This window comes from Mesoplodon bidens (genome assembly GCF_964165515.1).
Source record: "Mesoplodon bidens genome assembly, chromosome: 1".
In the NCBI taxonomy this organism is placed as follows: domain Eukaryota; kingdom Metazoa; phylum Chordata; class Mammalia; order Artiodactyla; family Ziphiidae; genus Mesoplodon; species Mesoplodon bidens.
The window spans coordinates 9,497,744-9,519,250 of record NC_138176.1 but is presented as its reverse complement, the minus strand read 5'-3'; the positions used below and the strand labels follow the sequence as shown (position 1 = coordinate 9,519,250).

Sequence of the window (21,507 nt, the reverse complement as noted above, 5' to 3'; positions counted from 1 at the left end):
ACACAAATCATGGCACTGTAGAGTTCATTATATAACTATATGTATTTGTCAAAAGGCAAAGAATTATACACTAAAATTTGTGACTCTTTATGTTGACTATACCTTAATGAAGCTGACTTATAAAAATAAAAATTTATAGTGGTAGTCTAATAACTATAAGTTTGAGGTTTTGATAAAATTTTGAGACAGCTCTAAGAATACTAATGTGATGTGAAAATGTCATTTATTTTAGTGACAAGGTGATAGGTGTTTCTAAGTCTACTAATTCTACTGTGGCTAGCTTTACTAATCATTAAACTGTTACATTTCAGTAGGAGGTCAACAAAAATAAAGATGGGAATATCTTTCCCAATTTGGGTTGATGGCCCCCATGAAATATATACACGGAATGTATACACACAGTACACAGAAGGTAGTGAGACTAGAGAGTAGTGAGACTACTTGCAGAGCAGAGATAAACAGAGTATCTGTTTACACAGCTGAGGATAAGCAGCCCTTAGGAATCAGAAGGGTCTGCATGCCATAGTCATGCCTCCTGCTTACTTACTCTCACGAGGACATCCAGTCCTCAACTTGTATACAGCCAGCCCAAGAATTCTCCAACAGTAAAGAACCAAGAGAAGTTACAGAGGTCTACTTCCAAGCTCCCAAGTTCTTCATGGGCATGACATTCCCCTGTATCACAGGTGCTAGCTTTACCATGGCAACACCAAGCATGCGGCCAAACACCTGGCTACAACTAGGAATGGATCCTCCTGGTTCAGTCTAGGACCATATCCTTCCCCAAACCCCACCGTCCCATAGTCCAGTAAGGAGTCAGTGGAAACAACGGGCATAAAAGTGATGCGGGGGTGTTGGGCCAACAAGGAAGGGCTTCTATTGTTATCCCTATCAATTCCATACAAAAACCCTCTACCAGGTGTAAAATACTTCCTAATTTCCATAAGTATACACATGGTAGGAAACACAAATGTGAGAATTATTTTATAAAGTCCCAAACCACAAGAGATTATAGTACCTAAAAAGTGGAGTTCAGAGGAATTAGTGATTAATTCTGTAGCACAGTGGAGGTCTGTACTTGCTTTTGAATATGAACAGAATTTTCCCTGTTATCCAAAAGGAAAAGCATTGTAGAGGGAAAAGCATGTGCAAAGGTAGAGGAGAATGGGAGGCAGGCAGGAGTAAGAGTACCAAAGGCTTTGTATGCCATGCTAATGAGTGATGTGACTCAGTATGGCACAGCAAACACCAGAAGGATCAGAGGGCAATGCAGAGGATGAAATGGAGGTAATTAAAATGAAGGCTAGGGAATTCCCTGGCAGTCCCGTGATTAGGACTCCCCGCTTTCACCGCCAGCGCCTGGGTTGGAGCCCTGGTCGGGGAACTAAGGTCCTGCAAGCCGTGTGGTGCGGCCAAAAAAAAAAAAAAAAAAAAAAAGGCTAAAAGACCAATAAAGAAAATCCTGGAACTTTTCAGCTGAAAGTCGGTGCTGGAAAACAGAAAAGGCAGAGATGGAGAAAAAGAAGAAAGTTTTCCTTAAAAAAAAAAAAAAAGGAGGGGCGAAATCAAGACAGTGATTTATTGGATATATAGGAATAAAAGAAGGAGGACCACTGAAGTCTTTAGTTTTCTGACCTATGGTCTTTCAGCTTTATTTAAGGAAGTCAACATCCAGTTGTTAATATTGATCTTGCTCATAAATTGCAGATTGGTATTTCTGAAGAAGAGCCAGTTTTCTTTGGACTGTGCAAACACTCTAACATGGATCAAAGTTACCTTACGACCACAAGAGGCAGGACATACATGACAAATACACTGCTTACCGTTAAGTCTGGGGGACTAATCTTTGCAATCATTAAAACCAGAACATTTACAGTTAAGGACTTTTAACTTTATAAATTCTGTACCTATCAGATCTGTGGTAGGTTTCTCTTTCAATCTTCCTAAGTCCATCTAACAAACACTCTGGATAATTACTTATAGAAAAATACATTAATAATTTTTCGAGACCACCCCACAAGTACGTAAAAAGAAGGCAAAAGAGCACGGTATTCTCATTAGGTAAATATTCCAACATAACAACTCAGATGAAAACTTAAGAAAAAGAAAATAAAAATTACTTTGCCCAGAAAACCCATAGTAGGAAGTACTAAGACAAAACTAACGTGGGGCAAGATTTCTTTTTCTTTCTTTCTTTCTTTTTTCTTTTTCTTTTTTTGGCCATGCCACACGGCTTCTGGGATCTTAGTCCCCGGCCCAGGATGGAACCCAGGCCACCACAGTGAAAGCGCTGAGTTCTAACCACTGGACGGCCAGGGAATTGCCATAGCAGAGTTCGACGTCTATTTCCTACACAGAACACCACCAGAACTACAGAAGTGACGGGCCAAATTTGCAGAATGCTGACGTTACAAGTGTATTTTACTCTACTTTGCACTTCTTCGCAAGGTGCGGTTGAAAGGGGCAGAAAGGCATCATAGGCCTTCCTATCCCGGGGGCATCTGGAAAGAGCCACCCGCCCCCACTTCCCCGGACCCAAAGCTTCAGGGTCCTTCAGGTCCAGCTCGCATTCTGCTCCACCGCAGACCCGAGGCCGCCGTCCTGCTCGCTCTTCTGGGGCCGGGAGGGCAGACCCCACCCCGCTTCGGGCGCAGGCCTTTCTCCACCTTCCACCCGGCCCGGGGGACACGAGGGCGGCCCGGGCCACTTGACAGGGAGAAGCCCCAGGGCCACACACCTTCCTCACACACCACCCGCCCTGGCCCCACACCAAGGGCAACGCCGTCCCAGCCTCCTCCTCAGCTAAAGCCGAACGACCGGCACCCACCTGACACCCTCGGAGGAGAGAACGCGTGTACGGAGCGGGCTGAGGACTTTCTGAAAAGCCGACTCCACCGCCTGGCCGCCGCGTCCCCAGCCCCACGCACCCCACCGCAGCCCGCGGAAAGGCTCGGCGTCCGCGCCACAGACCCGAGGGTCGGGACGAGGTCCTTCAGGTCTCGAGAGCCACGACACCACACCTACCTCACGACGTACTCTCCTCACCGGACCGACCCTGCGGGTCAGTCCAGCCACCGGCATCCACAAGACATCTCCGGGGCCAACGTCAAACCACCACTGGGTTCCCACGCGCACAGCACCACGCCTGCGCACAGCCCAGCAGCTGGACCAGGCTGTCAGTGCGCATGCGCCGGACTCCAGCTCTCCCCACCTCCGCCCAAACCGGCCGGCGCGCGCATGCGCGTTTACGGTAGTTGGTCTCTCCCGACCCCGGCGAGAAGCCGCGGCTCTGGGGTTTGCAGCCAGACGAGGCGGAAGTCGCTCTGTTCCTTTACAGTCCCTCAGTCTGGTGGAAATTAAAGAGCTGTAAGAGAGGTTCCGGAGCTGGCCTGGTGTGTAGGTGGCCAGATGGAGACCGAGACCGTACACCCGCCACTGACCCGCCGCCCGCCTCTGGCCTCTTCCTGGGATGCCGCGTGCGGAGCCCTGGCCCAGAGTCTCCATCTCAGCCGGTCTGGTCTCGGCGCCCGGGACGCCGACTGGGACGAGCTGCTGGCGCCGCCTGCAACCGGGTGCGCCGGGCCGGCGGGGACTGGGGTTGTGCTCGGTGCCAGCCGCGCTCCTGGGGGAGCCGGGAGGGGAGGCGGGGGCCGTGAGAGGAGAGGGTCTGGGCGCGGAGCCGAGCCGGTGACGGTCTGTGCGGGCGGCGAGGGCAAGGGGGCAGGTCCCGCGTGGCGGGCCCGCGGGAAAGAGGAGGGGACTCCCGCGTGAGCGTTGGGCGCAGGGGACGGGGGGCAGGTGACCTGAAGACTCGGCGTTTCACTCCCATCCCCCTTGTGTCCGTCACGTTGGCTCCTGAGGCCCCCTGTCGGGATCAGAAGCTCCTTTCTATCCCGAAACAAAAACTTACTGTCGACCAAAATAGGCATTAAAAAAAAAAAATCCAGATGTCGAAAATCTTCATCAGCTTAGCTTTGAAAATGGCACACTTTGGTCCTTTATTGCATTCTGCACCCCGCCCCACCCCCACTTCTGAACTGTTTTTAAATGTACACTAGCTGCCCAGTACATATATTTCATTAACTGGACAGGCAATTATAGGAAGTCGCTTAGAATGTATTACAGAAGTCAAGTGGAGAGCCCTCACGTCTAAAGCATCATTTCCTTAGGAATTCTGTATTGAGCATTTCGTCAGTGCTTTGCAAGGCGCTTGGACTCCAAATGCAAATGTAAATGAATAGGATAACATGTCAACCCCTGTGGCCCATTAAGTGGGTTAATGACAGTGTTCAGAGAACTGTATAATATTCTTCATTTTCTTTTCAGCGAGGATCTGGTGATTTTGAAAAGGAACGTGAACAGCCAAGATGAAAACCCCTGCTTCCTTTACCTGAGATGTGACCCTCCTGGAGGTGAAGAAATCGTTTCTATTGGCCTTTTAAGTTCAGCAAGAAATATGGAAGTATACTCAGGAGAGGAGTACTGTGGAACCAGTAGGGGCAAGAATGTTTGTAATGTTCTGGATAACAGGTTTGTGACCTATGCGTGTGGAAGTGTTCTTCTGAAGTAGTGTTTTATTTTCTTGAGCTTTTGCAATATTTATTGATTCTCTGACATTGGTGCCAGATACTAGGGGAGAGAAGATAAAAACATACCAGCAGACATAAAAGTTTAGACCTTTAGGGATCTTAAAGACAGTCTAGATCAGCCTAGTTGTTTTTATAAACGTGGAAATTGAGAGCTAGTGGAAGAGAGAGAAGTTGGTAAAAGATCATAGCTAGCTCGTGGCAGACTGATCAGATGAAGTTCTGGTAAGTGTTTCTTGTCTGTTTTCTTTAACTCACAACAATCTGTTTTCCAGAAATTAAGTTGTCTATCAGTCTGGAACTTTGAACATTTTCCTGTAGGAAACTCTTTACAGATAGTGCCTGAGCCCAACACTGTGCCATACCAGTATACTTATTTAACCCATTATTATACTTCTTGACTTTTTTTTCTGATTTCTTTCAAAGATTCTGACCTAATCTCTCCTTAATACGAATCAAAATACGAAGTGTTTTATATACCGTGCATGTTGGATACAAGGGGTATGTTATTGAGCTTTACAGTGTGCTCTGTGCTGCATGAGTCTACATTTGATATCTAATTTCATTTTCTCATATAGCTTGTAAGTGGCAGATGTTGTCTTTGTAGCCAGTGCACTTCAGTAGGAAGTCCCAGCTGTTTATGCCTCACAAGGAAAACTGAATCTCAGGATTTAAATATTGTCCCGGAAACCTTTATTTTTAAATGTAACTATTAAAAGCGATAGTGTGTGAAATTTTTTATAAGTTAATTCCTTTTTATTTTTAGTGAACATGAAAAGATTATTTTGTACAAAAAATATCTAAAATTGGAGTCTTCCACACATGCTTGTAAAATAAAGGTAAGTCATTCCTAAATGTCACATAAGTCATGCCTAAGCTAATTTAAAAACTACAGTTGTCTTCCTATTATATATACTTATTATCTGTAGGTTTGGTAATGTAGTGAGTCCAACTTGGTCCCTGGTTTTAGGTCAGAAATACTCAGTAAACATGTAAAAAGAAATTCTTTTCTCAAAAATTTTCAACATTCTTCTGTTAAAATTTGACCATTTATTAGCTACGATTGTAACCAAAAGTGGCGTTCAGCTGCTCGCCACTCAAAAGCCAATAAAGAGGCCAGGTTGGTGGACAGGAAAGTTTGCTTTGTTTAGGATGCCGGCAACAGCAGGGGTGGGGCGTTGGGGGTGCTGGACTCCTGTCTGAAGGCCAACTCCGCCCACTGACCATCAGGGGACAAGAGCTTCTATAGACAGAGGGAGGGGGCTGCATGCAGAAACAGCACAGCCAGCTCTGACAGTCATCTTGAAATTGGTCATGTGGTGGCCTGACCAGCAGCATCATCTTGATTGTTCTTCAGTTCCAGGGTTGGTTTGTTCCCTTTTCCTTGAGGCCAGTTTTCGGAATTGTGGCAGCTTATGTTGTGGCTACAGTCTGGTCATCATGTAGTTAACTTCCTCCACCTGGTGAGGGTTTCAGTATCTATAAGACAGCTCGCAGGATGTGGCTCAGAACATGATCTATAGCCCTTGAGGAGGAACTAAAGGTCCTTGACTTTGCTTTATGACTAAACTATTACTGTTTTGTCCTGTTGACTGCTTCTCTTTGCTTCTCCATTTTGCACTTCTCTGATTAAACTTATTGTTTGGCTAAAGTTTTTCCACAGCCCAAAGGCAGGCTGAGGACAAGGTGGGGCAAGGACCACAGGGTCCTGCTCCATTTCCTAGTCATGTCATGTACTGTTGTTAGTACAGCAGTATAGTACTTTTGAGCCTTAAAAAAACGGAGTTAAAAGCATTTTTTATCTTTATATAAAATGTAGGTGCCAAGAAAACCACAAGCAGTTTTCGTCCCCAAATCTAGAAGGATAGAGCACAATCAGGGAGGATTCAGACATGGGTACCACAAAGTTAAAGGAGTTTGGATTGGTGTCTTTAGCCTGAAAAATAGTATTCACATGAACTTTACTAAGGTCATCAGATCTAAGGAAATGGTACTGAGCTGGAAATCGAAAGCCCTATTTTTAAAAAATTTTTATTGGAGTCGAGTTGATTTACAGTGTTGTGTTAGTTTCAGGTGTGCAGCAAAGTGAGTCAGTTACACATATACATGTATCCACTCTTTTTTACATAAGCCCTGACTGTTAAATGAGCTCTCTTGCTGACTAACACAGTAACCTTGGGCAAGTTCCTTCACCTTTTTCGACCTCCCTTATGGGTAATATTAGGGAACTGAAGAAAATTCTTGGATTGATTATTTTTAATTTTTCAAATTCTGTGCTGATTATTACTTACAGAAGAGCACACAACTGATTATCCCAAGATGTTGTTTTAGGTGTATATACTAATAGTTTCTAAATTCATTTAAATAAGACCGTTCATTCATCCAACAAATACTGGAGTGCCTATTGATGTCAGATACTGTACTTGGCATTCAGGAATTGGCAGTTATGAAATAAATTGGAACGAAGGCCTCACATCGCAAATATTATAGCGGGCAAGACAGATAATAGGTTGACTCAGTGTGCAAAATAGGTACTACATTCGCTAGTGAGAAGGGCTTGGGGGTTAAAAATTGGAACAGGGATAATATGGAGGTTGGAATATGGGTGCTTACACTTCCTGAGGTATTTACTTACTTATTGATGATCTTTGGTGCCACACTGAGTTTTTAGATCATGGGTCTGTATTCGCCTGTGTCTTTGTGTGATATATGGGTTTGTTGTGTCTCTGAAGGTGAATGGTGTTTGAAACTGTGCTGTGGAAGTACCAGGGAGTGAAAGAATGTTTCATTTAGGGACATCCTTGGGTTTGTATGAAAGCTTCTTCTGAGCCAATAGTATATGTAAGTTAAAAGTAATAGTTACTGATGCATATGTTTGAGCACTTACTCAATGATATGTACTGGAAATTTTAACACATAACCCTCATAACAACCGTGTGAACTCATTTTACTCCTGACTCAAGTTTGGTATTTGCCCATGGTCACCCAGGCAGAGCCATCACTGAACTCAGGTCTCTCTGATTCTAAATGCTGTTTTCGTTCCACTCTGCTGCTTTGTTGTCCTACACCACACATGAAATGTCTTTTGGTTTAGAAGCATGGACAACGTGAAGAAGCATAAAGCATTGGAAAAGCTACTGGGATAGAAGCCAGAAGAAACAAGTTCAGAGCTCAAGCTTGCTAATTGGGTGTCTTTTGCAAGTTAAAAAAACCACCCTGAACTCGTCTTTTTATGTGTAAACTGTTGAGCTCTCTTAGGTTGTATTGATATTCCCTACAGTTCTAAATTCTAAAATCCTGACTTATTTATACTTAGTATTTCACAAACACTTTGCATGTGACACTGGACAGTCTTATTTTGTATTAAATAATACTATAGCAAGTTTCAGTATGTTACGATCTCAGATTGGTATAGTTTATCTTTAATTCCCTAAAGTAAGTAAGTAGAACATTATTTATACATAATCTTTTATTTAAAAAGGACTTTTTGCATTTACATTGTTTTCTTGAGTCTTTTTTTATTATGACTTGTTCTACAGAAACCTTTAAAATGTACTTGAAGTTAATTTTTAGATACTTGAATGCTTCACTCTTCAGTATTAACAAGAAATGACCTTAAATGATGATTATTTTTATTATCATTAATTTTGCTGAATTTTTGTATTATAATAGCTGCTCTCCTTTGGTGAAAAGCAGTGTGTGTTCATCAGTAAAGTTGTGGTACACGTGAGGCCACTTTCAGCAAATTCTTCAGCAGGCTCTCCTGCTCTAGGATCAAGGATAGACCTGGAGAGGGTCCAAACCATCATGGAGTCCATGGGGTCAAAGTTGTCATCTGGAGCTCAGCAATTGATGAATATGGTTATTTTCCAGCAACAGGTGAGTAGAAATGGATTTCTTTCCAGATACTGTTAAAATTCTTTAAATGATGTCTTCTTATAAGTTCATGGAGAAACATAAATCTTTTTATTTCAACTTTTGTTATTGATTTAACTGTTAGTTTTTTTTTTTTTTTTTTTTTTTTTTTTTTTGCTGTACGCGGGCCTCTCACTGCTGTGGCCTCTCCCGTTGCGGAGCACAGGCTCCGGACACACAGGCTCCACGGCCATGGCTCGCGGGCCCAGCCGCTGCGCGGCATGTGGGATCTTCCGGGATAGGGGCACGAACCCGTGTCCCCTGCATCGGCAGGCGGACTCTCAACCACTGCGCCACCAGGGAAGCCCCTAACTGTTAGTTTTACTAACTTTTCTAAAAATAACATTCTGTAGACCTACTCTCTTGCAAAAACATATTTCTATTATAGACTTCACAATTTTCCATGAATTCACTCATTTATTCATTCAGCAAGTATTTATTTAGCCCCTTCTTCGTGAATACCACAGTTTTGGTTACTTTAGAAGATTCAAAGATGAATTAGTCGATAACCTGTCGTTAAGGATCTCTGTGGTCTTGTTAGGGGAGTCGGCATCTAGGTGGGGAATGATGAGGAATGCTAGGAAAGGCTTATTAAAGGAAGCAGCATTTTATCTAGGCCTTTAAAGAGGTAGGGTGGGATTAGGCAAGTAAACTTGGAGGGATGCAACTTGAGAGGTAGAGAACAGTATGGATTAAATCTTCAGTGCTAGAGGAATAGGATATAGCTAGGAAATGAATACAAGTTAATTTCTCTGGAGTGAATAAGTGACAGGGGAAGTTTCCGGTAGACTGGGGCTGGATCTTAGAGGATTTTGAATGATGTTATAGAGTTTGTGGGTGTTTTTTAGCTCTGTTTTAATAAATTTAATCCGCTATTATGTGTAAGATGAGTCAGTAGGAAAGATGCGTCAGCAGAAAGTGAGGCTACAAGAAGGAAAGCAGCTCTGTTATTTCCGTCATCCAGAGGAGAGTTAACGAGAGTCTAAACTTGGAAGGAGTAACCTGATGCTGGATTGTGAGAGGCTACAACAGTGGGGCCATTGGGACTTGACAACTAACTTAATGTGGGTTTTGTGGGAGAAAAACAGAATCAAACGTGAAACTAAAGTTTTGAAAATGGTGATACCATAATATACATGGAACCCAAGGGGGGAAGCAACTTGGGGGAAACAGGAGTTTAATTTGGGAGTGTTGAGTTTTAGGTGTGAATAACACATGCCCTGGGATGATGATTCGAGGCTTTGGAAACACAGGTGGGGCTAGTGGAGTGGAGGGAGGTTTGGGAGGAGCATGCTGATAGATGATGGGGAAGGGGGTGAGGGGAGAGACTGGAGCCAGGAAGGAAGACCCTGGGAGAGTAGGTGCATTTGCTAAGAATACGGGGAGAGGAAAAAGGAACCAGAAGAGCAGGACACAGCAGTGCTTAAGAGTCACAAGAGATCTGATGTCAGGAGACCTGAATTCAAAGCTATTAGTTCTGTGTTATTTGACATCGCTTCCTCTTTTTGAGGATAAATTTCTTCGTGTTTACAATCTAAACGATAATACTGGTAAGATCATAGGATGAAAGTTTAAAACCAATAATACGAGTTAAAAAACTTACATAACTTTTGTGAGATTTGCCAGTATTAATTTAGGACGAGTATCGTTGGATCAACAGGCAGACATAGGAGAGCAGGAGAGTTGCTGATGATCTTGGAAAGCATGGAAAGGAGAGCTGTGAAATGAACAGCATCCATACTCTTCTTGCTCTGGCACTAGTGTCTCACCTCCATACCTCAGGAGGCTCCTAGCTGGTCCTCCTGCTCCACGCTCCCTCTCCACAGTGCAGCCAGCATGATCTCAAAGGGTACATCAGACTCGACATCCCCTGTGTCAAGCCCCCTGACTGCTTCCCTTGACACTCAGAACTGATCCAGATTCCTTACGCTCTCATCTGAGGTCTGGGCCCACGTTGTCTCCTCAGCCTCATCTCCTGCTGCATCTCCTTAGATGCCTTGCTCTAGACATTCTGATGTGGGTATTCCACAAATATCCAGACGTGCTCCCACCTCAAGACCTTTGCCCTCTTAACTGTTCTCTTTGGCCAGAATCCTCTCTTCCTGGTCTTTGCGAGTGTGCCTTTTTCTTGTTATTTCAACCTCATCTTAAACATTCCATCTTGAATGGCACCTTCGCTAACCACCCTGATTAAAATATTATTAGCCTTTTCCTCCAGATCTGTATCATATATTTTCATCAGCGCTTTCTTGCCTGTTTTTGTTTATGTGTTGTTTTGTGTATCTCATTAAAATATAAGCTTTGTGCAAAGAGGACCTGTCTGTCTAGTTTATGGCTCCGAGTAAATTTTATATAATATATATGCCCTTTGGATTATCAACTAAGTACTCCTTGGAGATCTTCAGGGGGTCAGTTTGAATAGTGATGAGATGAAAACCTGATTTTGAGGGATTAGATAGTAAACGGGTAGTCAGAATGTGGAGGTAGCCAGGGTAAAGTGGGTTGTTTCAAGAATGATAGAGATAAGGAACCTGCCGGTATCAGAATCCCTTGGAATGTTTATAAAGTGCAGAATCCTGGCCCTCACCGGTGACCTGAAACACTGAGGCTGTGATTCAGGACTCACCTATCTTATACAGGCAATGCCAGATGAGTCTTATGCATAGCATAGTTTAAGAACAGATGTTTGAGGGGAAGGATCCAGTGGACATAGAGATTAAACATTTAAAAACAAGATATTTTTTGTGTTTGGAACATGTTGGAAACATTAGAGAGGGTTAATGAATTCAGTAAAATCAGTTCATGGACTGATTTTTATGTTTTAAAACCTTGACTTTGGGAAAGAAATGACATGAATAGTAGTTTGTGGGGGTTATGCCCACGGTTTTAGGGTTTTTTGTTAAATTCCCAAAATAATACATTTTCTTTGCTATGAATTTCCGTCCACTCGCAAGTACATAAGGTGTATTGTAAGAGTGCTCTCCCAGCTCTCATCCTGTTCCCCAGCTTGGTGTGTGTCCTTGTCGCATTTTCTATCATATAGAAAACAAGTCCTCCAACCAACAGCACGTGTGTTGTAACCCCCCAACACACGTGCTAAATCATTATCTGTGGGGACATTTGGGAAACCCCCTGGGGAAGAAAGAAGGTGATCCTGTTAAATCGTCTTTTAAACATGCTAATAAAAGTCTTCTTTCTCGTGGGGAGGCTATATTTATGGATGATTCTCACAGGATACACCTGGTTCTCTAGGATTGCTTTTGTCCACAAACAAGGAATCCATGGAATGTCTTCCTGGAAAGTGTCATATAAGCTCTGTAACTATCTGTTGAGTATAAAGTAGGGATGTTTCATGATCAGAACGTCTCCTTCTATGGAAGGGGAGTAAACCCACACCGTTTGGAACCTTCATATGTTAATTGGGGCAGGGCCTGTTCTGATGAGGAAAGAAAGGACCTGGGGAACAGCTTTCTAGACTCCCTGCTTCACCTTTGCCTTGTGGTTCCTTGTTTTCTGGAAAGTTTCTTAAAGTGATTTCTTATTTCTTCGTATTTGAAGTTCATATGTGCTGAGTTTCATTTGTTTTTGCTTTAGCAATTTAGAATAATTGAGTAGGAATTCTGAGTGCCTGGCATATAGTTGTCATTTAATGTTATCTGAGGGAAAGCTGCACCGACTTTCTCAAAGAAAATATATTCAGTTATTCAAGGTTTTCACTGTTTACCTTTTTCATCTTAAAAAAGTAAAAAGATCCTTTTTCTTGGATTTTCAAGGTGATACTTGTTCAAATTCTTTATAATTAAAAAAGTTAAAGACAGTGTCTTGAGAAATCTTTCAAGATGTTCAGAGATAAACAGTTTTTCAAAAATCTGGGGGTATATGTGTACTTATATGAAATTAAGTATACACATGTACAAGTATGTGGACACAATTCTCCATAAATGCTTTCATGTTTTTTTAGGCTGCTCTGTAATTTTTTTTTTCACATAAAATATGACACGGAACCTAAACAGTAAGTACATATGAATTATTTTATACATATTCTTCTGCCTACTTTTAAAAGGGTTTTTGAGGTGCCTTGCAAGACAATATATGACAGCTCAAGAAAATTAAGAATTGAATAAAGTCAAACAAAAGAAGGAGAAGAATAGTCATCAGCAACTAAGGTTGGGTCATTTACTGCACTGCCATATAGATTAACCTGTGAATTTCTTAACATTTAATTCAAAGTGAAAAATAATCACCGTAAGAGCTTTTATCTGAGAAAAATATGACTAATTTTTATAATCAGTGAATTTCTTATAATAAAATATTACTGTATATCAAAATAGAAAAACTCATAGCATATGTCTTAATTGCATTTGGATTTTTCTAATTAAAATTTCTGCCAAATTAATTGTTAAATTAATTGTTTCTGCCAAATTAATTTTGACATTGATTCCACTATTTATGTGATTGCTGTTTTGTAGAATTTTCAATTTTCTATCATAAAGTTTTTTTGCAGTACCAGAATTTTGCCACTACCAAAAATAATTGATTTTTTCCTTTAGAACTGAGTAAAGCTCCTTTTCACCTAAGGAGAGTTGTCTAATTTTTAAATTTTGTAAATATAATTGTATATAATCCTCATTTTTAGCAATAATTTAAGGTTTTTTCAAAACTTGCATTCAATAGAAGAAGGTAAGATTTCTTTATAAAGAGAGTTTCTCCAACAGGCAGTTCAGTAGAAGTTCCGTGGAGCCTTTGTTGTTCCCACCCTACCAACGTCCCTGCTCCCGTCATTCCCCTTTCCTGCTATCTTTTCCCTAAAGTATTTATCACCATCTCTATTCACAGGATGTATTGTCTTTCTTTTTTTCTTTGTTGTTTGTCTCTCCCTGCTCCCTAGACTGTAGTGTCCACAGATCGGCAATTTTCATTTGATTTGTTCACTGGCTTATTACCAGTGCCTGAGACAGTACCTAACACAGAGCAGATTTCTGGTAAATATTTGTTGAATGAATGAGTTTGGGGCTGGCTTAATCCAAGAAGCATTTTTTAGAATATCCAGACAATATACGGACTGAGTGTCTTCACCTATTCTTGTATAATTTTCTCAGTCTCTCTCACTAGATACTGAGCAACAATAAGTATGAGATGATATCCCCTATAAGAATCCCTAGTAGAGTTCTGTGTTTAGAAGTTAAGATGGAGGTGTATAACTTAACAGTTAGATAGGCTAGAGGTTGTTTTGGTTTTCTCTTGTGGAAAAAATGAAGAGCATAGCAAGATCACGGCCCTGTATAGGTGACAGTGTAACCTGTTCTCAAAGGTGAGCCTGAAAAAAAAAAAAAGTAGGGCTTCCCTGGTGGCGCAGTGGTTGAGAGTCTGCCTGCCGATGCAGGGGACACGGGTTCGTGCCCCGGTCCAGGAAGATACCACATGCCGCAGAGCGGCTAGGCCTGTGAGCCATGGCCACTGAGCCTGCATGTCCGGAGCCTGTGCTCCGCAACAGGAGAGGCCACAACGGTGAGAGGCCCGCGTACAGCAAAAAAAAAAAAAAAAAAAGGTGAGCCTGAGTCTTCTCAGGAAATAATATAGCATAGCTGGTTGAGTTGAGGCCACAAAACATAATCACTATCCTACAAATTATTAAGGCAGACTTAGCCAAAAGGTAGCTCGTTTTAGTCATTGAAAATGTCACAAAAGTACTCATATAACATCATACTTTAAATATGTAACTATCTGGTCTATCTTCCAATGAAAATAAGTTGCATATCCTTAGGTTGGCTTACCATATGTGACGATGGGCAGATGATTTTTAATTCTATGAAAGTTATCAATTACTGTGACTCAGCTGAGAATACTACATTTTATTACCATATATTAAGGAGGCCTTTTTAGTGGAAACATTAAAATATGCCCATGCAATTTTACTAAGTATGCTTGTATTTATTTGAATATTTTCCTTAGCAAAACTAGTGAAATGATTAGAAGTCCTGACTCTGGAGTTCGGTGGCCTGGGTTCCAGTCCTGCTTCTGCCACTGACTAGTTGTGTTACCTTGGCCAAGTTAACTTTAGTCTTGGTTTCCTAACTTAATATTGGGATAGTAGCTATAGCCTACTCCATGTGAAAGTTTTGAGGATCAAATGAAAGAAGGCACATTGCCTGACTCTGAGATACTCCAGAGGTTACCTGTCATTATGATTCATGTTAATAATAACATTTTTTTATTTACCTGGCTTAGAATTGTATTCCCACTGGAGAGCAGCTTCAGGCAGTTTTGGGAAGCACTGGATACAAGCACATGATCGGACTGCAATCATCTTCTACTTCAGGAGCCTTCGACAAGTCATCCTCCACACCTTTCCCTTCCAGAACTGGATTGACATCTGGAAACATGATTGAAGACTTAAAAGCTTACATTGATCAAAGTACACAGCCAGCTGGTGGAGGAAATATGACAAGCCTCCAAGAGTGTAAACTTGTGCCACAAAACCATTCTCTTCCTGAGAATGATCTTAAGAATGCAATATCTTCTTTGTTACCAAAGAAAGCAAGTGACAACTCACATATACCTAACTCTGAGTTGCTGCCTGTTCTGCAGAATCTGTGTAGTCAAGTGAACCATCTCCGTGTGGGACCCAACAGCAAGTGGCAGGAAAGCATCACCAAGCCCGGCGAAGGTGCTGTTGGCATTACGTGAGTACTTAAGACAAGTGTGGTTTAGATTGGGGACAGGAGCGGGGAGGCAGGTGGAGGAAAACAGGTTTGTTTCAATAACTACTGCCTGAAAATGCTTCCAGAGAGGATTTTAGGAGCTTTTACATTTCACCATTAACACACTATAGGAAGGAAATACTCAGCAGAGTAGGACGGATTGCTTTGAAAGAAGTGGGTAAAACTGGAGGTGCCGAGCACTTCTCAGGCATCTGATGGAAGGGGTACAGGCAGCAGGTAGGGTCAGAGTAGAGAGCTGTCTGCGTGAGTGGAGAGGAGCTCTGGGGACCATGATATGGACATTTGTGCCCGATTGTATGAAGTGAGCCATTGGAACAGATTTCCTCTGTAGATCGTGTGTGACCCAGGCTAATTTCGGAGTCATCCAAACATTTTTCAGCTCTAGATTATTTCTAGTGTATAGGCCCTTATCCCCTGATCTCATAATTCCATTTTTTCCAGTCCTGCTTTGATTGAGGGGTGGCTAAGTGTTTAGTATGTTCTCCATCCTTTATATAGACGTAATGTGTCCAAATTTCACACTAGATTGGAATTCAGGACTCTAATCATAGTTCTAGCTTAACTATTTTGCCTTACTGTTTAAATCTTTTGGCTTAGCCTTTTTTCCCATGTCAAATGAGGGAGTTGTATTGGTTGAAACTTTCTTAATGTCTCCAATAGCATTCAATTTGAGGAGTTGACGTTATTGAACAAGTGGTTCTTATTTGGGAAGGATAAGGAAAGATAACAATAGTCTTTAGTTGTTTTATTTTGTTTTTTGTTTTGGCCGTGCTGCGTGGCATGCGGGATCTTAGTTCTTAGTTTCCCGACCAGGGATTGAACCCGTGCCCCTGCACTGGAAGTGCAGAGTCTTAACCACTGGACCACCAGGGACGTTCCAGTCTTTAGTTGTTGATAGTCTAATCAGTGTTAACTTGTGATATAGCAAAACAAAACAAACAAACAATAAAACCCAAAGAAAAAAAAACCTAAACAGATTTAAAAACTGCTCCTGGGTCCAGCTGAGATGGCATGTCCCCATTTCTCTCAGATCCCCCTTTTTACCAATAAAAATCCCTGGACATAATACAGCAAACATACAAAGACTATAAAAGGTGGAAAGAAGTCAGATTGCTCAGGGACTGTGAGGCTTAGTGTTCCTTAGTTCCTACTTATCTGAGCTTCATCATAGATGGGTATAGGATTTTGTCAAATATTTTCCTATGGCCATTCATATGATCATGAATTTTCTTCTGTAGTCTGTTCATATGGTGAATTACATTCATTTCAGAAACTGAATGTGCCTTGTATACCTAGAATAAATCCCACTTGGTTGTGGGCTGTAATTCTTTTTTATACAATGCTGGATCTGATTTGCTAATATATTGTTGAGTATTCTTACATCTAATTCATTAGAGATACTGGTCTGTATTTTTCTTATACTGTCTTTGTCTGGTTTTCATGAGGGTAATACTGGCCTCATAAGATGAGTTCTACATCTTAGAAGAGATTGTGTAAAATTGGTATTATCTCTTCTTAAGATGTTTGGTAGAAGTCTCTAAGGAAAGCGGCTGGGCCTGGTTATTTCTTTCCTGGAAACTGTTAAATTACCAATTCAATTTCTAACATAGTAAAGTTGTCAATTCTCCCCATTGATATGCAAGCTTAATATTATGCATATTGAAATCCCACCACAATATTTGGCAGACATAAGCAGGATCATTTTAAAAATTATATGAAAAACAAAAGCAGTAGAATAGCTAAAACAACTTTGAAAAAGAAGAATGAAGTGGGAGGAATCTCTTCCCAGTGTCGAGTCTTATGTAGTTAGAGTATTCAAGATGATGTAGTGATGGCAGAGGGACAGACACATAGGTCAATGGAACATAATAGAGGGCTCAGAAATAGACCCACAAAAATATGCTCAACTGATTTTTGACAAAGGTGCAACAGCAATTCAGTGAAGGAAAAATAGTCTTTTTAACACATGGTGATGGAGCAATTGGATATCCAAAGGGCAAAAAGTGAACCATGACCCAAACCTCATACCTTATATAAAAATTAGCTCAAAATGGATCATAGACTTAAATGTAAAACGTAAAGCTATAAAATTTTTCTAATAATACATAGGAAACAATCTTTAGGGACCTAAGACAAAACAAGACTTCTTAGATATGACACCAAAAGCAGGGTAATCGAAAATTTGATATATTAGATGCCATGAAAATGTAAAACTTTTGCTCTTCTCTGTTAAGAGGAATAAAATACAGATTACAAAGTGAGGGAAAATATTTGCAAATACATATCCAACAAATGACTTATATCTAAAATATAGAAAGAACTCTCAAAACTCAACATGAAAAAAATCCAATTAGAACATGGGCAAAAGACATAAAGAGATATTATACCAGAGAGAATGTACAAAAAGCAAATAAGCACATGAATATAAGTGCTGTTGACCTCATGGCTATTAAGGAAACACACATTGAAACCACAAGAAACCGCTACACAGAATGGCTAAAATAAAAAGTTTAAAAATGATAACAAAACCAAATACCAATGAGGATGTGGAGAAACTGGATCTCTCATACATTGCTCATGGCAATTTAAAGTGGTACAGCCACTCTAAATAAGTTTGGCAGTTTCTAATAGCTAAACGTTTAGTTACGTGCGACTCAGCAGTCATACTCCTGAGCATTTATCCCAGAGAAATGAAAACTTCTTTCCACATAAAAACCAGTACACAATTGTTCATAGAATCTTTATTTGTAAAAGCCAAAAACTACCAGTATGTCTTAAAATAATAGATGGGTGGTTAAATTAACCCAGGTATATCCATATCATGGGATGCTATCTGCAATAAAAAGGAATGACCTGTTGATATGCGCAACAACTTGGTTATCTATCAAAGGCATTATGCTGATTGACAAAAGAGAATCTCAAGAGGTCACATACTATATGATTCTGTTTGTGTAACATTCTCAAAATAATAGAGATGAAGACTGTATTAGTGATTACCAGGTGTTAAGGATAGAGGAGATTAGGGGAATGGATGTGACAATAAAAGGGTAGCAGAGGGGAGATCTTTGTAGTTAAGGAATAGTTCTGTCTCTTTATTGTGGTTTTTACAATCGAGACAGAACTTGATTCTGTCAAGAACGTGATGTTTACATGAATGTGTGTACATGTGATAAAATGGCATACACACACACTGTACTAACATCAAATTCCTGGTTTTGATATCATACCATAGCTAAGTAAGATGTAACGATTGGGACCATTGGGGAATATAGTATCTTTACAACCCCTGTGAATCTATAATTATTTGAAAATAAAGAGAAAAATAAAAAGCTCCTTGTATATTCTAGAGTAGTGGTTCTCAAACTTTTTGGTCTTTACCCTCTTAAAAATAATTGAGCACTCCAAAGAACTTTTATTTATGTAGGCTATATAAAAATATTTATTAGTTTAGAAATAACAATAAGATCATTACCTAGTAACATAAACATTTTTATGAAAAAATACCATATTTTCTTTTTTTTTTTTTTTTTTTTTGCGGTACGCGGGCCTCTCACTGCTGTGGCCTCTCCTGTTGCGGAGCACAGGCTCCAGACGCGCAGGCCCAGAGGCCATGGCTCACGGGCCCAGCCACTCTGCGACATGTGGGATCTTCCCGGACTGGGGCATGAACCCGTGTCCCCTGCATTGGCAGGCGGACTCTCAACCACTGCGCCACCAGGGAAGCCCCATATTTTCTTTTTTAAAAGTTTAGTGAGAATTGTATAGTTTTATTTATTTATTTATTTATTTATTTGGCTGCATTGGGTCTCTGTTGCTGTGCGCCGGCTTTCTCTAGTTGCGGGGAGTGGGGGCTCCTCTTCGTTGCGGTGCACGGGCTTCTCACTGCGGTGACCTCTTTTTGCAGAGCATGGGCTGTAGGTGCGGGGGCTTCAGTAGCTGCAGCACGTTGGCTCGATAGTTGTGGCATGCGGGCCCTAGAGCACGCAGGCTTCAGTAGTTGTGGCTCACAAGCTTAGTTGCTCCATGGCATGTGGGCTCTTCCCAGACCAGGGATTGAACCTGTGTCCCCTACATTGGCAGGCAGATCCTTAAACACTGCACCACCAAGGAAGTTCGGTATTGTTTTAAACTTATGTAAAACTTTATTAGCTTTGGATTGTATTCTCATATATGTTGCATTATAGCATGTATAAACATAAATAGCTAGTAAGGCCACAGTAGAAATACTGAGGACAAATTGAGTTACCTCTGAGAAAAACATTTATCTGTACCGTAAACCTACTACCTTAAGGAATTCTAGGAAACAGAATATACAACCATACATGCTATTAGTTATCAGAGTAATGACATTATACATGGTATAACCTCTGGATAATTCATTGTACATTCATTGTACGATTCATGTTCAAATAATATTTTATTATTATTATAAAAATACTTCTGACCTCATGGAACCCCTGGAAAAAGTCATGGAGACCCCAGGGTTTTGTGGACCACACTCTGAAATTCACTGTCCTTGTCCTTCCACTGCTTTAGTAAGGTTGTTTGGATGAAAAAAGAGAAAACTCTTTAAATTGTAGGGCTGCTTGGGGAAGCACTTGGTAGACAAACATGGAGACCTTAAAAAAAGTCAGTAAGATCGCTTTTGATTTGAGGCTCAAAACCAAAAAGACCCTTTCTGTCTAAAGACCTGCTCTTTGAGGGTAGAAGTTCTATCATCTTCATTTTTATATTCTCATTTCAATTTATGCTTAAATGTTTAAAGAATTTAAGAAGTAAGAATCCCTTGGGCATTCAGGATTGTGGTTGCCTGTTGCATATGTATTTTAGAACCTGGAAATATGTTGTAAGGAGACAGAGTATAGTTGTGGAGACAAATTTTAGCAATGTGTGTTGGCTGCTTATTGTACTATAGTTTGGTTGTTTTGTTATAATATTAGGGAAAATTGTTCTATTATTATTTTTTTAATTTATTTTTAGAATGGAAGAGCAATCCATTTGTTCCTACTTGGAAAAGATTCTTTCTAAAAATATGGAACTGATGGAAAAGAAACTTATGGACTACATTGATCAGCGAATATATAAACTCCAGGAGCACATAGATAATAAGATTGCTTTGTTAGTGGACTTGCTGCAAAGTCCCAACTCCCCACCCTCTGGCATGCCTCTAAGGCATTATGACTCTGGAGAAAGACTTTCAAACGGAGAAAGATAGCACTGAACATGTTCAAAGTACTACAGATATTTATTACATATTTATTACAAAGCCGAACCCGCCAAAAAAAGTTTATGAAAAGCAGGTATTTAATGTCGTTTGAAATATCACCACTTACTTAAAGTGACCTCAGTGTTCATTTTTACTGCACTCGTGAATCCAGTACTGTACACTGAGTTAACATGATAGGATCATAAGTTATTTTTGTTTGCAATATTTTTCACTCTCATTGAAATTTATGTATACTTCTGGATTAACTGTTTAAGATTTTAAGGATTTCTAAAGCAGTTCATTAGTTCGTATTGTATATGTGTTTCATAGAAGTACATTTTTTATTTATACAAAGACTTTATAGTCTTAGGCATCTGAAAAATAATGCTTAGAGTATTTGATAATTTTTCTTTTTCTGATCAATTGTTTTTGGAAAATTGGATACTTAAGACCTTTAATTCAAATCACTAGTTTACATTTTGTATTGTTTATCTCAGATAATGAACAAGGTGCACTATTTGGCATGTGTAAAATGAGTTTACACTGAGGTTAATATTATTTGTTTCAGTACAGTGTAGTAGTAGATAGGGAAGTAAAAATCACAACTAGCCTATTCCTTGTTAGGAATATTATTTTAGATTTAATGTTTGATGTAAAATGAGAGAAGTCATCTTGTTTTATCTCAGTCAACCCAGAAAATATAAGGAACTATTTCCCTTTCTGAGCTGATACAGGTTCCTCTTTCCAGAACCTTCTTCTATACATTTAAAGTGTGACATTCTGAGGTTCTGCTTTGAAGGGTTAGGCATATGAATCAAGGAGACTACATTTCTCTCAGGCAGACTTAATTTTTGGAAATTATAACTATTGTATATGTGTTAAAGGGTGATGTATTTGCATTTAAAAAATAAATGTATCCACTCTGGAAACTACTTGTCTAAGTAAATACAAATTTTTAATTTTCAACTAATCTTTGCTTAAAATGCTGTATTTTTATGAAAAGGGGTGTTTCACAATTGATATTTTGGTCATTCTTTAAAATGAAGGCTAATTTATATACTCTTTGTTCATTTGTATC

At 40.4% G+C, this 21,507-nt stretch overlaps 1 protein-coding gene across 1 annotated transcript; it reads left to right on the top strand.

Moving 5' to 3' along the window:
• Positions 1 to 3,245: 3,245 nt before the first annotated feature.
• LOC308608165 (ATPase PAAT-like) lies at positions 3,246 to 21,375 on the top strand. The gene is made up of 6 exons (XM_081220884.1): positions 3,246 to 3,572; positions 4,327 to 4,530; positions 5,353 to 5,425; positions 8,259 to 8,465; positions 14,730 to 15,184; positions 20,204 to 21,375. The coding sequence occupies exons 1-6, from the start codon at positions 3,409 to 3,411 to the stop codon at positions 20,436 to 20,438; spliced, it is 1,338 nt and encodes a 445-aa protein (XP_081077010.1). The 5' UTR covers positions 3,246 to 3,408; the 3' UTR covers positions 20,439 to 21,375.
• The last annotated feature ends 132 nt before the right edge of the window (positions 21,376 to 21,507 follow it).

Excerpts from the sequence above, each read along its gene's own strand:
- LOC308608165 (XM_081220884.1), top strand. The coding sequence starts at position 3,409 with ATGGAGACCGAGACCGTACACCCGCCACTGACCCGCCGCCCGCCTCTG. Across the intron at positions 4,531-5,352 it reads TGTAATGTTCTGGATAACAG|TGAACATGAAAAGATTATTT; the intron begins GTTTGTGACCTA and ends TTTTATTTTTAG. Across the intron at positions 5,426-8,258 it reads CACATGCTTGTAAAATAAAG|CTGCTCTCCTTTGGTGAAAA; the intron begins GTAAGTCATTCC and ends GTATTATAATAG.